This window comes from Streptopelia decaocto (assembly GCF_964273445.1).
Source record: "Streptopelia decaocto genome assembly, chromosome: 16".
NCBI lineage: Eukaryota > Metazoa > Chordata > Aves > Columbiformes > Columbidae > Streptopelia > Streptopelia decaocto.
Window position 1 is genome coordinate 846,300 of NC_138671.1, and position 15,365 is coordinate 861,664.

At 50.1% G+C, this 15,365-nt stretch overlaps 1 protein-coding gene across 2 annotated transcripts in view; it reads left to right on the forward strand.

Annotated features, from left to right (window-relative positions):
- Positions 1–7,014: 7,014 nt before the first annotated feature.
- The window catches only part of RPTOR (regulatory associated protein of MTOR complex 1), a 91,806-nt gene continuing 83,455 nt past the window's right edge, over positions 7,015–15,365 (forward strand). For both annotated transcript variants that reach the window (XM_082066828.1, XM_082066829.1), the window contains exons 1-2: positions 7,015–7,681; positions 14,902–15,004. In XM_082066828.1, the coding sequence (XP_081922954.1) occupies positions 7,520–7,681; positions 14,902–15,004 (265 nt within the window). In that variant the 5' untranslated portion in view covers positions 7,015–7,519. The remainder of the gene's footprint in view (positions 7,682–14,901; positions 15,005–15,365) is intronic.

Consider the following 15,365-nt stretch of genomic DNA (forward strand, 5'->3'; position numbering starts at 1 on the left):
AGCTGCTTTGATAGCTTCAATATTTATCTGTAATCCTGCTGGCGCTTCTGACTAGAGACAGCCCTGTGTCCCTGTTGCTCTGGGGCTTCTTCCCACCTTGCAGCGCTGCCTTTCCGTGCGGGAAAAGGCAGGGCAGGAGGAGAGGGAAACATCAAAACCAGCGGCACCGCTGGCGCCCTAGTTTCTTCCATGATTATTTATTATTTTGCACAGTCTCTTGCTCCCTTTCTCCCACGCTCTCTGCTCTGTGATGTTAATGTCTGGGAGGCTGGGGATGCCTCTGTGCACCTCGGGGATGGAGCTGCAGGGGGGTGGAGGGATGTACGGCAGGACGGGTGTGCAGGGGGATGGATGGACGGCAGGACGGGTGTGCAGGGGGATGGATGGACGGCAGGACGGGTGTGCAGGGGGATGGAGGGATGGCAGGAGCAGGGGGATGGATGGACGGCAGGACGGGTGTGCAGGGGGATGGATGGACAGCAGGACAGGTGTGCAGGGGGATGGATGGATGGATGGACAGCAGGACAGGTGTGCAGGGGGATGGATAGATGGACAGCAGGACAGGTGTGCAGGGGGATGGATGGATGGATGGACAGCAGGACAGGTGTGCAGGGGGATGGATGGACAGCAGGACAGGTGTGCATGGGGATAGATGGACAGCAGGACGGGTGTGCAGGAGGATGGATAGATGGACAGCAGGACGGGTGTGCAGGAGGATGGATGGATGGACAGCAGGACGGGTGTGCAGGGGGATGGATAGATGGACAGCAGGACAGGTGTGCAGGAGGATGGATGGACAGCAGGACGGGTGTGCAGGAGGATGGATGGACAGCAGGACGGGTGTGCAGGAGGATGGATAGATGGACAGCAGGACAGGTGTGCAGGAGGATGGATGGACAGCAGGACGAGTGTGCAGGAGGATGGATAGATGGACAGCAGGACAGGTGTGCAGGAGGATGGATGGACAGCAGGACGAGTGTGCAGGAGGATGGATAGATGGACAGCAGGACAGGTGTGCAGGGGGATGGATGGACAGCAGGACAATGTAGGGAAAAGGGGCTCTTATGGCACTGGAGATCCTTTGCTGGCAAGGATGCCGTTAGGGCTGGCCACGTTATTGATTCCATTGCCAGATCTGAGGCTTAAGAAGCTGCAGACAGTAAATGTAGCCGGAATGCTGGAGAAGCTGCTTCCAGGCAGTAGGTGCAGCTGGAGCCTCTTGGCTGGAGCTGCAGACGTGAGGGGCAGCAGAGCCCCGGCGGCTCCCGGACCCTTCTGCCAGCACAGGGGTGCAGGGGAGCCCCAAAATGCTGTCTCTCTGCGAGGTGAAACCTGGACCTGCAAAGCTCTGCGCTCCTCCGCAGCGGAGCGGTGCACGTCTGTTCTTTGTTACAGCGTCTTGCACTGCTAGGGCTGCAATGCCATCCGCACTGGAGAGCAGCAGCGCTGCCCCGCTTTACTGGTGCATAATAACCGTGTTGTCAGCATGTGGTCCGTGGGGCTGATTGCCTTACGCTGGTACTTCTTCAGGCTTTTCTGCATGGGAAATGCAAAATAAATTAAGCTGTGCATCAGAAAATGCTGCAGCGCTGCCAAGGACAGAGCTCTTGGCGTGGCTCTGGAAGTGCAGTAAGCTGCCCAGGCTTGCCACATCCTCACTGTTCCATCAGCGCTTTAATGGGCAGTCATTAGTGTGCTATAAATTCACACTTTATATTTATGTAGTGCTTATTTGACCATGTAGAAAAGGCTTTACGTTCCAGCTGTGTGGATGCTCCCCAGTGCAAGTGACAGAAAGAGAAGTTTGTGTGTGTGTTCATCTCACTTCCGTTCATTAGGATCAGACTAGTCACACAATTCTCAGAAACCTGCTAGAATTTCGGCAGCTTTTTATCAGCCATGAATCCCACCAAGGCCTGGGAAACAGATATTGACAACTGTGTCACTTTCTATTAGGAATTTGAGTTTGAAATATCCCAGGCATGGGGCAAAGATTTCGGCTGATGTATTTCATGGGAACCGTCAGAGCACAACTAGAGGAACGCTGATTCCACGGGCGATTGCGTTCCCTAGGTTAGGAAGAGGCTTTTTGTACTCTTCCATTCAGGGTCTTTACTTTGGCTGGATCCAGGTCTCTGGTTGTTGCCTTTTATTGCCCATCACAAGAGAAAACCGCAGCGGTTCTGGTTGGGCAGCAATGTCTGCATCACCGCGCCAGCATTTCCAAAGGCGGCTCTGTGAAATAGCTTTCACGTTCCCAAGCCCCAAAAGGAGACAGTATGAGACGTCCCAGTAAAATGCTGAATTTCTTCTCCTTAGCCAGTGCAGCTGCGGTTAACGGGGATGCCGAGTCCTGCCTGCCCTCCGTGGGAAGGTAACTTGGCAAGGCAATTGCCAAAAGATGCGCCAGAAAACAGGACGTTTTGTCTGAATGGTTCTGACAGGCTCGGGAAGAGCCAGCGGAGTTCACCGGCTTCTATTTCCAGTGTACCGGGGTGGTTTTGTCGCTGAGTCAGAGCTGATACTGGTCTATAACAGCTACAGAGCGTTTAAGGAAACATTGCTGCTCTTTATAATGAGGAAAGCAGTGAATATCTGCTGAGGTGACATCTATCGTGGTTTTAAACACATGTAGCCTGATAACCCAGCAAATTATCCTGATTGCGAAGAGACAAAGGGAGATAACGATAACAAATGAGCTTACACTTATGTAATGCCCTTCACTGAGATGGATAGCGCAGTGCTTTGAGAACTCTATTAACGGGTTCTACAAACCATCTAATCTATGGTATCCCCAAACGTACTGAGTGCAGCTTCACTCGGGCTTTATGAGAAAAACATTTCCATTAAGCAACCAATTTTCGTCAGGCTTCAGTGTGGTCATTTAAGTCTCCCCTGTGAAAGTGGAACACAGAAATCTTTACATTTGTCAGTGAACTAAAGCCACCTTTGGGGTGAAATGCAGCTGTTGCTTCACAGTCTAAATTACTTCTAACTTCTTTACTGCCTTGTATCCAAGAATGTCTAATACACCCATTAACTAAGCTCTACAGCTACTGATTTGTCAAGAAATGCTTTTATAGTTCAGCGGTAGCAAAGAGAAAAGACAGAACTCCCACATTTTCTGGTTTGAACGGCTGCATCACCTCTTCTTTCTCTCTCCTTTTCATTGCTCACAAAAAATTCCTCTGGTGGCAAAGCATTTCTGCTACTAAAGGGCAAGGAGAGATTTCTGACCTAGTATTTGGTGTGGCCTTTTCAACATGAGAAGAGCAGAACAATTCCTGTCATATTCCTAGCGCAGCGCTCCTGACTCAGACACAGCCTTGCAGCCCATGTTGGGCAGGGATGTGGGGCTGCATCCCTACGGATGTGAGGCTGCATCTCTATGGATGTGGGGGTGCATCCCTACGGATGTGGGGCTGCATCTCTACGGATGTGGGGCTGCATCTCTATGGATGTGGGGGTGCATCCCTCTGGATCTGGGGCTGCATCTCTACGGATGTGGGGCTGCATCTCTATGGATGTGGGGCTGCATCCCTGTGGATGTATGTCCCCCTCCCTGGAAGCAAAATGGGTTGGAGGAAGCCTCAGCAGTGCTGTGGTGCTTTCCTCTGCTTCAGGTTTGATCCATGTTCTCTCAGTCTTCTCAAGCTTGTTCTGGTCCAGGCTGGGGAAAGCCTCAGCTCTTCTGTCCCTCCTGGCTGCTGCCTCAGTCCCTGTGCTGTGTGTAAATGGCTTGGAAAGCAGCAGCAGCAGCTCCTCACAGGTGGTGTTCTGTACTCGAGCCCCTTTGACGCCCTGCTAGACCCAAGCTGGCAGTTCGGCGCTCCAGCCGCGGCTCCTCGGTGCTTCCCCACCCCTGTGTGTCTGAAGGCAGCGAGTTGGGAGGAGTGTGGCAGCGCTGGGAACAGACCCAGCCTTCCCTTGCTCACAGGGAGGTCACTGAGATTCTTACAAGAGGGAGAGTCAGTTTTGTGAACCATTTTTTGATGTATATCGGATTTGGCACATAACACCCAGCACCCCCTTCTCACCTGCCTCCCGGTCCCTTCCCGAGCTCCAGTTCCCGTTTCCAGCCTCAAGTCTTCAATTCACATTTACCGTAGGACACAAGCGCGGAAGCCAATGTGCTGCACATGCATAAATAATAGAACTGAAATCATACTTAGTTAAAAATAGATATTCTTCCTAATAAATATTTTACCTACTATCTTTAGGATATAAAGCCCCTGTGGGTGAAGTGTTAAAACAAACCTTGTTGTTTGCCCCTAAATGCTTAAAACTCTGGCCATGGCCAGACAATAGCGCTTGGCAGAGAGGCTGCGCGGGGCAGGTCCGTGTTCCACGCGTGAGCGCAGAGCTTGGAAAGGGCACTGACCTCTGCATCTGACCGCGACCCGCTCGGTGACCTGCGAATTTCACCAATGAAAATTAAAGATAAAATCTCTCTTGATATTTATGAATAACATACTTCTTCCCATACCTTCCTTTCTTCCTGCCCAAGAGTGGAATTAGAATTAGCTGGCTGAATAAGGCAAAACAAAGGACACTGAGAGAGAATGAGATAGGAGAATTTTTCATTAAACAGAGTGACAGGTGGAAAAATGTGTCCAAGTGTGTTTCTGGAAGATAATCCTCGGCATTTGAGGATTTACCTTTGCAGGGAGGTGCCGGAGCCTGGCCCAGGCTGCCCAGAGCGCATGTGGAGTCTCCTCTGAGACATTCAAACCCGCCTGGACCGACCTGTGTGCTCTGCTCTGTGACCCTGCGTGAGCAGGTGGGGCTGGGGATCTGCAGAGGTCCCTGCGACCCCAACCAGCCTGGGATGCTGTGATTTGGTGTTTTAGGACATAATTCAATGCGCCTTACGTGACCTGGTGTATCCACTGCCCAGAGTCCCTAGGAACAAGCGGTTTCCAATGTCACTTTAATCGAGAATACATTTGACAAACTGGGCTCAACTTACGTAGTCTCCATCACTGGAGGTCTTAAGAGCCTGTAGAAACACGAACTAAACATAATAAATCAATCAATGAGGACATTACGAAAGCCCCCACAAGCCCGCAGGAGCAGCACAGGCGCAGCCCACGTTCTGTGCTCGGGTGGCGGGGGCTTGTCCTGGCCTAGTGACATTGAGAGATACTCGGAGTAAAAGCTGCAGGATATTTCCTCTGCCATGAGAGACACCAGGACCTGACACAGAACTACGGAGTGAAATGAAAGAAGCTCAGGTAATGGCATCGCTTCTATCAACTAATTTTTATGGAGATATAAATGGAACATTATTTATGTTTCCCTTTGGTTCTTTTCCTATGGAGACGGAAATAAGGCGCGTTGTTCTGGTTAAACCATATAGCTGCAAGTGATCAGAGAGTCCACGACCACCAGCCTGAAGATGTTCATTGTCAGAGAGCAGATGCCATCAGGGCCAAGTGCTTGGCAATGCTATTTTTGAACAAATCAATTCATTTTGCTTTCCATCAAAACTTGCAATATTAGGAATTCAAATGGAGGCTGATCCCCGCTGACCTGCAGTGCGTGTCCTTTAGAAAAGGCTGTTTGCGAGGCTTATTCACAGACCTGATAAAATGCAGATAATTTTTTTTTTTCATTTGGTATTTACTGGCTCTGGTCAGTTCACAAACTCCCAGTCACGGATTTGCTAAAACTAAATGTTACGCCCTTTTCATCATGCATTAAAATATAACATGTATTTAGCAGACAGCTGCTGGGCGGCCGTGCCCTCCGCCAGCTGTGTCCTTCAGTGGTATTTTCGCGGGCGGCCGGGCCGCGGGGCAGCACGTTCCGGCGGGGCAGCCGCCGGCTCCGGCACACGCTCCCTAAAGCCGGGGGAGCCGGGATTAGCGCCCGGCGCTGCCCAGAGCCTGGCCCATCTGTGCGCCCGCCACGCTGGATTAGCCGCCCCAGGTGCTCCCGTGTAATTCCTCCAGGTGCGCTGGGATCGTTGCTCCCATTTTGCGGAGCTGCCGTTGGTACGAGGAATTCATTAAAGGTTAGCAGAAACACAGCCGTAAGTGCTTTCTATGCCGCGGCAATTCATTTCAATAACAATCATGTAGTTATGATCAGCCATCAGCATAAAGCACCCGTGAAGCAATGAATCATTGCAGTCAGTAAATCAAAGCAGCAAAAGCAAACGTTGGCCACCCCAGAGCCTCCAAGAAACATTATTTTCCAATTTATTGTAGAGAAAGGTCTTTGCATTTAAAATATTCCACAAATGCAAACACACTGAAGATATTAATGAAAATGAATATGGTTCTATAAAGCAAATTATACATGTATTCTTTGATTTCTGCCTTGAAATACAAACACGAATGCAGTTGGACTTCATTACTGCTACGAGCAAACACTCTGAGGAACTTCATTAGGAGCAATATTTGATATTAATTAACCTATCAGTTTATTTCATAGCAAAGAAGATATATTCTTGAAATACTACTTCTGCATTTCCTTATACACGGAGCGAACGTGAATCGGACATAATTTTGCTGGTGTCCGTTGTCCGGTTTCACCACTTCCCTGCGCTTTTCCCCCGGTACAGACGGTCACACGCCTGTAGGGCTGGAAGGCGCGGGATGTGCCGCCAGCCTTGTGCTGCTCTACGTGATGGAAACACAAGTCAGGGTGATTTTGTGTATTCATTTTTCCGCACCCTGGAGATAATCAATGAACTCGTCCCTTCACCGCTGCAGGAGGGAAAATTCCTGGGGGAAACGAGGCCCCGGTGGAGCGGCCCATGGGGACACGCTGGCGGGGCTGCCGCTGCCGACATCTTGGGGCCGCACACGGCAGGGGAAGGGCCAGGCAAGCGGGGAACCTTCACCCCGCTGCTGCCCGCGTTTTAAACCCGCGGCTCCCGGGGCGCTCCGGGGAGGCTCCCGGGGTCCAGGCCCGGGACAGGCCGCGCGGTAACCATGGCAACCGCGGCTGGCCCGCGGCGGCCCGGCTTGTCCCACGCGGCGGCCCGTAGCGCGGTGCATTGTGGGCCGGGGAAGATGGCCGCCTCCGTGCTGTGGTGGTGAGGGGACTCGGGCTCTCCGGCGCTGCGGGACGAGTCGCCCGTTCTCCTCCCGCCTGCCGCCCGCTCCGCAGCTCGCCGAGCCGCCCTCGGCCCGCCCGTGTGCGAGGGAGCTGGGAGCCGCCATGGGCCGGGCGCGGCTCCCGCCGCAGCGAGTGCAGGGCCCGCGGGGCTGAGGCGCGAGTGAGGCCCGGGGCCCGGGCCCGGCGGCAGCTCGGCCCGCGGCGGGGCCGGGAGGCGCCGCCTTCCTCGCAGCCCGGCCGGGGCTGCTGCCTGCGGCGGCGGCGGAGGAGAGGCGCCAGCTGGAAGGGGCTGCCCGCCCCGGGCTCGTCTTGACCCGCGCCCTGGGAGCGGAGCCGCCGCTGCCCTTGCCCCGTCCTCCCGTCCTCCCCCAGCCGCCCGGAGGGACCCTCGGCCCCCGCTGCCTGCGGGGTGGAAATCGCTGCTCACTTGTTGCCTCGCACTGCCCCTCCGATGGAGTCTGAGATGCTGCAGTCGCCTCTTCTGGGGCTTGGGGAGGAGGATGAGTCCGACCTGATGGACTGGAACCTGCCTCTGGCCTTCATGAAGAAGAGGCACTGCGAGAAGATCGAGGGCTCCAAGTCTTTGGCTCAGAGCTGGAGGATGAAGGACCGGGTAAGCAGGATGGGCACAGGCGGTGAACAGGCAGAAGTGCTCGGGGGACTGCTGCGCTTCAGGCAGGCTCAGATGAAGCGCTGGGTATTTGATCCCATGGTCTAACTTGCCTTTAGTTTGTGTATCTGTTTTATGGTACTAGGGAAAGCAAACATGCAAATGGGTCAAAAGTACTAATTCCAGGCTCATGAGTAGCTCCCTAATTTGGGATCTTTAAGTGAAATTTGAGTGCTTGGTGCCTTTCAGGATAGACAGTGCAAATAATGAAGTGTTCAAGAGCTCTCTGGATCATAGGTTAGTGATGCAAGCACAAAGGACAGTGTACGTAGTCATTACAGTTATCTGGTGGTGGAGCAGGACGGAAGCTTTGTGGTTTTGAAGCTTGCCACCAGCCTGTTATGTGGCATATAAAATTAAGGCGTTCTTTGAGTGTGGCAAAACTGAGATTATGTGATTTTTTTGAGGCAGAAAATAGTACATGAAGTACTTATTGTATTAAATCAAGGCACTTCTGTTGTGTTTGAACATATGTTGTGTGTTAAACAAAGCCAGTGTGTCAAAGGAAGATCTCTGCTAGAGGATCCTGAATCCTGTGTTGTGTCTATGTCCCAACTTAAATATTTATAAGCAAACAAACAAATCACCTAAGAAATGCCATGGATCGCCAGCTCCGCTCATTCTGTTCTTGACATCTGCTTTGGGTTCCAGGGAGTCCTTACATCTCCAAGTTGTTTTGCCTGTAACTTTGTGTTTATGAGTATGTCTGAGGGTGATTTTGGGACCAAATTTCTGTTATGTTCTTGCAATGCTATGGAATAAGTTGGGAACTGTTGTTGAAACTCCATCCTGTAATTTCTTTCCAGAGGTGTTATGGGCAGGCAGGAGGATGCTGTACCTGTGGCTAAATGTTCCGAGGGGGTGTGCACCTAAATGGTTCTAGTTCTCAGAAGTTCTGGGGAAGGCTGCAATCACAGAATGTTAGGGAATGGAAGGGACCTCAAAAAATCATCTAGTCCAGTCCCCTAATCATGTGACTGAGCAGAATCATGTACTGAGAATTAGACTCGGCAGATCGTTAATGGATTGAATTGAGCTTTTTTGATGTAATTTATGTGAGCCCCAGAACACAAAGTTTTGTGGTGTGTCTTGTTGTCTTTAAAGGGTTTTGGCAAAGAAGGATTTTTCTCTAGTAGACTGTGGAGGTGTGATGAGCTTGCTTGTCTATTTTAGTGATCCCGCTGCCTTCCTGTTCCCTTAGTTCCTGATCTGCAAAGTTGGCTTTTTCTAAATTGGGTATGACATTGAGTTGATCAAGATAATCAATAGGTTGTGCAGCATAAGCACGAGTGAAGTGGCAGTGATCGCTGTCGTTGTATTTGGTGTGAAATGTTTCACACACGTGTTACAGCCAAAGAACACGATCTTGGTGAAGAAGAGAGCGGTGGTGATGGGGTTCTGACAGCCTCACCCCCGTGGAGCTGCAGTTTCTGCTCCTCAGCGTCCCCTGTGCTGCGGGGAACAGGGTGGGACTGGCCGTGCGTGAGCTCAGCGAAACCGGGCCCCGAGCCCTTCTCCAACATAGTGAGTCTTATTTTGTACACAGAGAAAATAAGAGCAAATCTAACAGTTTCTGTTTGGTCCTGTGACATTTTTCCCCCGTGAATCATGAAAAGGCAAAGGCAGTGGCAGATTTTGCCCTTGTTCATCATCTTGAGCAGTCCCAGGGAGTGATCCGAGCTTTACTATGGCTGTGGGAAATGATGCACTAAAGGCTTGGGAATGGACTGACTCCTTTTTCCACCTTGTTTCGTTGCTTTAAAAAGCCCAGAGTTTATATGAGCTTGAAGGTTCTTTAGAAGGCAGAACTCTAATAAAAGGGAAGAATCAAATAAGAAAAGTAATGAGTGGTAAATCTAGAGAAAATAACTGAGCGTTCCCTTGCCCCCGCCTCCCCTTTCATCCAGAAGGGCTGCTCTGAAAACATTTAATCCTCCTTCTCCCGCTGCCGTGGACTACAGATGCCATCAAAGTGACACTGCTTTGATCTATTATTTATTTAAAGAATATTTTTAACACAGGAGGGCTGGAATTATGCTTTTTGTATTGAATTAAATCTCACAGCCTTAGTAGCAATCAAATCATGAAACTTGATTTAAATGAAATGATTTCAAATACACCAGGTTTTACTGACAAGTTGCTACTAAATTCAGAATATTTAAATTAAGATGTGCTGTATTTATATTGATTTCTAAAATAAGCAGAGAGCAACAAAGCTGGTTGTAACGGCTTAGCATTTTTTCCTGCTGCCTCCTAACTTGCTGAGTGAGAATTAAATCCTGTTTTTATGAGACGAGGAATACACGATTAGGTTTCTATGGAAATGCAGATTAAAGCAGGGCCGCACACAGATGCGCGTCGTTCAGGCAGAGTTTCCCTGCGTGGCACAGGGCCGAGTGCAGGGCAGTGGTGCCCGTGCGTGCCCATCGTGCCCTTGGCACTGGCTGTGTCAGAACGAGGAAGGTTTCTGCTCCATCTTAAACGGTTGGTTTCTGTTTCATCCTGGACTGTCAGCTCTGCTTGTCTTGGGACCCTCCCAAGCCAGGAAGCAGTCTGGGCTCTCAGCTGGTTTGTGTGGGGATGGACTCGTGGGAAGAGCAGCTCTTCGCTGCGATGCTGCAGCCCCGAGAACTGGTAGTGATGTCAATGTCTCCCTGAAATCCAGGTGAGCTCCAGGGCGGCTGGGATGGCGGAGTCTGCCCAGGCAGGTCTGCCATGGGCTGCCTGCTGCTTCGTGAACACCGGAACAAACCAAACCCAGCTTCTCCCGCCCGCACCCTGCTGGGAGCGATGAGCACTGTCATCCATGGTAGAGATTTGGATCTGCTCATGCCCAGAACAAAGATCCCTTTGGATAAAATGGTTGTGTGTTGACTGTGTAGAGTTGGGAACTTGTGCTGTATCCACCGCTGTTGACACAGGTTGTGGGTCTAAGCAGAGGAGACTCTGACAGCTCTGAAGAGTACAACTAGTCACGGATTTTCAGAGAAAATGTCTCAGCTTTACCTACCCGTAGGAAACACTGAAATCTTCAGTGTGGTCAGGCTCTCATCCTATCGATGTTCTCACTTGCAGCTGTCACGTGGCTGTTGCTCGGTGGTTCCTGGTGGTGCAGTCCGTGTGTCTCGAACACGGCGGTTGTGTTGGCGCTGATCAGACCAGGCCGGTGGCAGCACAGTCCTGTGGGCAGGGAGTGTTGTGCTCTCGAGGGCATCAGGCTTTTTCTTGTATGCTTAGTTAGCCTAGGTGCAGCGTTAGGATAACTCCTTTAGTTTAGTAATGTCTTAGACTGAGCGTATCAGGATCTGAGTTTTTGTAATATTGTCGTGAGGACCTTTTGCAAGATAATAAGTAATTATTTTGTGGTGATTGAACATAGGGAGTAAATGCACAACTGTATGTTTGTGGATTTGTGAATTTCTACTTCTGCCAGTTAGGTGGGAAAGAAAATTGTTTTCGTAAATCTAAAATTTTAATAGCTTAATATCCAGAAATGTCCGGGAGTCTAATTCCTTTAAATAACTTCCTGAGAGTGCTTCATTGTAATTACATTTGCAATATGAGTAATAAGTGCTAGAAATGCAGTGTAATGTGTGGGAAAGGAGCTGACAACTTTGTCACGTGCAAAGATAATTTTAGAGTGGGGAGAGACTTCACCATCAGCAATTGGAATGACAGAAGAGACTGTATCTGCGCTTCTCCATTCAGAAAAATGCAATGAGAGAATACTTGTTTATACGTAACGTGCTTCAGTTTTGTGTCTTGGAGACTGGTGTAGCTGCACTACCCAGCATATGGTATTTGGAGAGGAGTCAGGCAATTATTGCTACTTAAAATCAACATATATGTTGTGGTAGCTAATTACCCTCCGGCCCCCCCAGCGGTGACTGTTCTCGATCCACCCGGCCGTGTCCAGCGGTGACTGTTCTCGATCCACCCGGCCGTGTCCAGCGGTGACTGTTCTCGATCCACCCGGTCATGTCTAACGGTGACTGTTCTGCTGGCACGGCCTGGGGAGCACAGGGAGGCTGGTGACTGAGCTTTAACTGCATTTCCAAGTCCATTTGATAAACCCAGGGTGTGTGTCCTGCTCTTCTGTTCTTCTATGAAGAATGTACTGCAGATGCCTCTCTCAGTAAATTAGCTGATGAAACACTCAACAAATCCATATGTGTGTTAGCGCATCCTTTAGTACAGAGCTGTGATGTGGCATGCAGTGGGGGGCAGATGGGCTCAGGGCCTCAAGAGTTCTTTTTCATCTCTTTGTCCCAGCGGTGCTACCAGTGACACCCTCAGCAGGAGCCTTACTTCTGTGTTTCTATTTATTTGCTTTTCTTGCTGTGTTGTGACAGGGTGATCTACGCAGGGGGACGGTGTTCTGTACCATATGGCTCTCAAACACAGCCAAACATCTTCATTTTTGTGTTCCTGGTACTTCAGTTGAGATTACAGACTTGATCTTGTCCTTATCGTTACCTCCTACTTGTTCCCGTAAGCTCAGGAAACTTCCTATTTTAAGAAGTTATTTTAATTTACTGCAGTTGGCTGTGGCTCAGGGATTCCGCTTAAATGGGACAGTGTGATTCCTGATCAAATATACATTGTGTAGCGTATATCATTGACTTGTTAAAGATCTAAAAGTGTCGTCTAGGAGTGATTTGAAATAATAGTTTGTAAGGAAGATCTGAAGCTGCGGTAAGTCAGTGCGTGCGAAGATGAGCACCTTGTTAAAGACGGTGCCAGACAGGAGTGGAACGTGCTGGAGCGGTGGAAGGAGCCTGCACAGAATGCAAAGCAGACGCAGAGCTGTGCTGAGGGCGAGGAAACCCGCCGTCACGGAGCAGGCGAGGAATGACAGCTAGAAAATGTCCCTTGTTGATTCCTTTTGCATGTTGTATAACGAAAGCAAAGACCATGCAAGTAAAATACTCGCTTTCTATTGTTTTTCATTATTTTTAAGAAATGAGTGGCAGGGACAAGAAAAGACCATTTTGGTTGTATGCATCTAAGCAGAGGTTTAAAAGCAAGGTTTTGATGCTTTGCCATGACAGAGTGAATCGGCCTCCTGGGCTGAGTGGTTTGTGTCTGGAGGGGGTTCTGGGCACTCCCGGTGGCTCCCGTCAGTTCTGGTGTCGCTCAGCCCGAGGACACGTGCACAGAAACGTGTCTGTGTATGTTGGATACCGAGTGACAGCAGCGATGGCTCCACGGGCACAAGCAGGGCTGAGACAGGACGTACTGGAGCCGACAGGTAAAGCCTGTGTTACAGGAGCTGTTTCGTGTTACTGGCTGCTCTTGGGCTTTGTGTAGGACCTGCATTCACCGCCTAAACGAACATGTTGGACATCAGAAACCTCCGAAGAAAATCCATAGTATTAGTGGGGAACACAGGGGTCAGAAAAAGCAAACAGACACGGAGGAGGAGTCGATGGGGAGTGGAGTGTGTGCTGCCACAGCGGCCCAGCAGGGCCCGACCTGTGGGGCTGCAGATGGCTGAAGGCTGCCTGCAGAGACCTTGAATTATTCATGGTAACTTGAAGCATTTCTTTGCATTCTACTATTTTTATCGCTGTGGAGAAGCACACTGAGATTATTTTTTTCATAACAATTTATTTGTCTTAAACTTCCTATAAAAAATCTTCCTTGGAACTGAAAGCTCTTCATTTTGAGATGTTTTAGCTTGCAGATGTTCCAGGTGAACTGGAGAGGACTGGCACATCGCTCTTCTTCAGGTATTTGACCCACTAAAGGAAAGATAGATTAAAAAGCAGAGCAGCACCTGATTCTCATCCATCTCACTCAGTGTGGTGCAGAGTGAGTGTAGAACGGTACCAACTTCGAGCTCGGTGGTGGAGGTGACGGCTCAAGGGGCAGCGCGTCAGACCCCACGTGTGCAGCAGGGCCTGCGTTCCTGCTCAGCGGCTACAGACGGGTCGTGTACGTGTGTGATGTGTGCTGGGTCGCTCCCTGCAGAAACCTTTCCTGTTTTGTGCGCCGCTGTGCGATGTGGTGGATCAGGAAGGTCGGGGTTTGTCTGCCTGTTTGATGTTTTCAGCAGCGGATTTGCAAGCTGGTGTTCCTCAGCGTTGTGGGAATGGTGCCCGTGCTGCTAGAGCTCCCGGCCACATCGCCACTTGTCACCTCTCAGCTGGGAGCCTGAGGCGGGAGGTCCCAGGGAGCTGGGGTTTGTTCCCATCTCCTCGCGTCACCCCAGGACTGGCTTGCTGGGAGGTGCCCGCGTGAGGGGCCGTGGGGCGGCGTGTGAACCTCCCACGGGGCTTGGGGAAGAGAAAACCTGATTTTCGGGGTGTTGCAGAATGATCTGCAACTGAAACTCCAAAGGGAGAACAATGTTTCCTGTTGCTAAATGCTGCTGTTACTGCTCAGGGTTTGGGGAACTGTGTGATGTTCAATGGAACGGCTCCAAACCCTGGGTTGGAGGTGTCTGTGGGACTCCAAGCTGGTTGGGGCTTTTGGCTGAGAGGCTTTTACTAAATCTCTGTACGTGTATATGGAGAAAAATGTCCAAAAAAAGGTCGTAGGAAGGGAAGGCATTTACTGAACAAGCGGGCGGAACTGAGCTTGCTGGCCAATGAAGAGTCCCAAGAGAGATGGGTACGAGCATTTCTCAGTCTGGAAATCTGGCCTAATGTTTGTCCTGAATAAGAACAGCCAAGATAACTGACATGCGAAGGGGAAAAATGGACTCAACATTTCGTAATGCTTGGGTTGGTCACTTGGGTATTTCTTCCTTGCAATGCTTTTAGTTTCAATATTAGAGAGGACAGACTATATTCTAATATTGATCAGGGACCCTGAATATCATATTCTTGTGTTTTAATAATGTATTTCAGTTTGACGGTGACCAATTTGAGTAGCAGAAGTCCAGTGATATCCATTTTCATGCCCTATGAAAGAAGAATGGGCTCTGGAAATAATAATAAAAATAGTAACCTAAAGTCTAAGGACTGTTCTATTTAAAAAAAAAAGAAGAGACAAAAATGTAATCAGTCATGCCTTGCTTAAAATAGTCCCTGGTAAAGAGCGGGTAGCAGAGCTGCTTTGAAACGCTTCAAAAGTTATAGTAGTGCTAAAATTCCAGCACAAGAGAGAATTGCTGTTGTTTCCGCACTAAGTCGGCATCTTCTTGTCCCTCTTTGCAGATGAAGACTGTGAGCGTTGCCTTAGTTCTGTGCCTCAATGTCGGCGTGGACCCTCCTGATGTGGTGAAGACAACTCCCTGTGCCCGGCTGGAGTGCTGGATCGGTGAGTGCTGACCTGCCCGGGCTGGGTCTCAGCTGCTGTGTTGTTCAGGTGGCCCCAGGCTGCGTGTTCCTGGGCCCAAACCAGAGCCGAAGGAGACGGGCGTCGATCTCCCTGGCGTGTGAGCCCCCGCAGCGTCCGCAGTAACTGCTGCCGTAGCTCGGCTCCTGCTTTGTTCTAAAATGAGGTGACATGCAGAAAAACAAGCTGTTAATCAGCTCTTTAGCTTGCTTTTAATTGTTGTAGGTTTATAAATATCTAAGGAAATCTCCAAGGAGTAACATATTAGAGTGCTGTGATCTGCAGAGGTTTAATGTGCCGTGGAGCAGGACGTCTGTAAAGTGCATGGACTTCACAGCTCTGT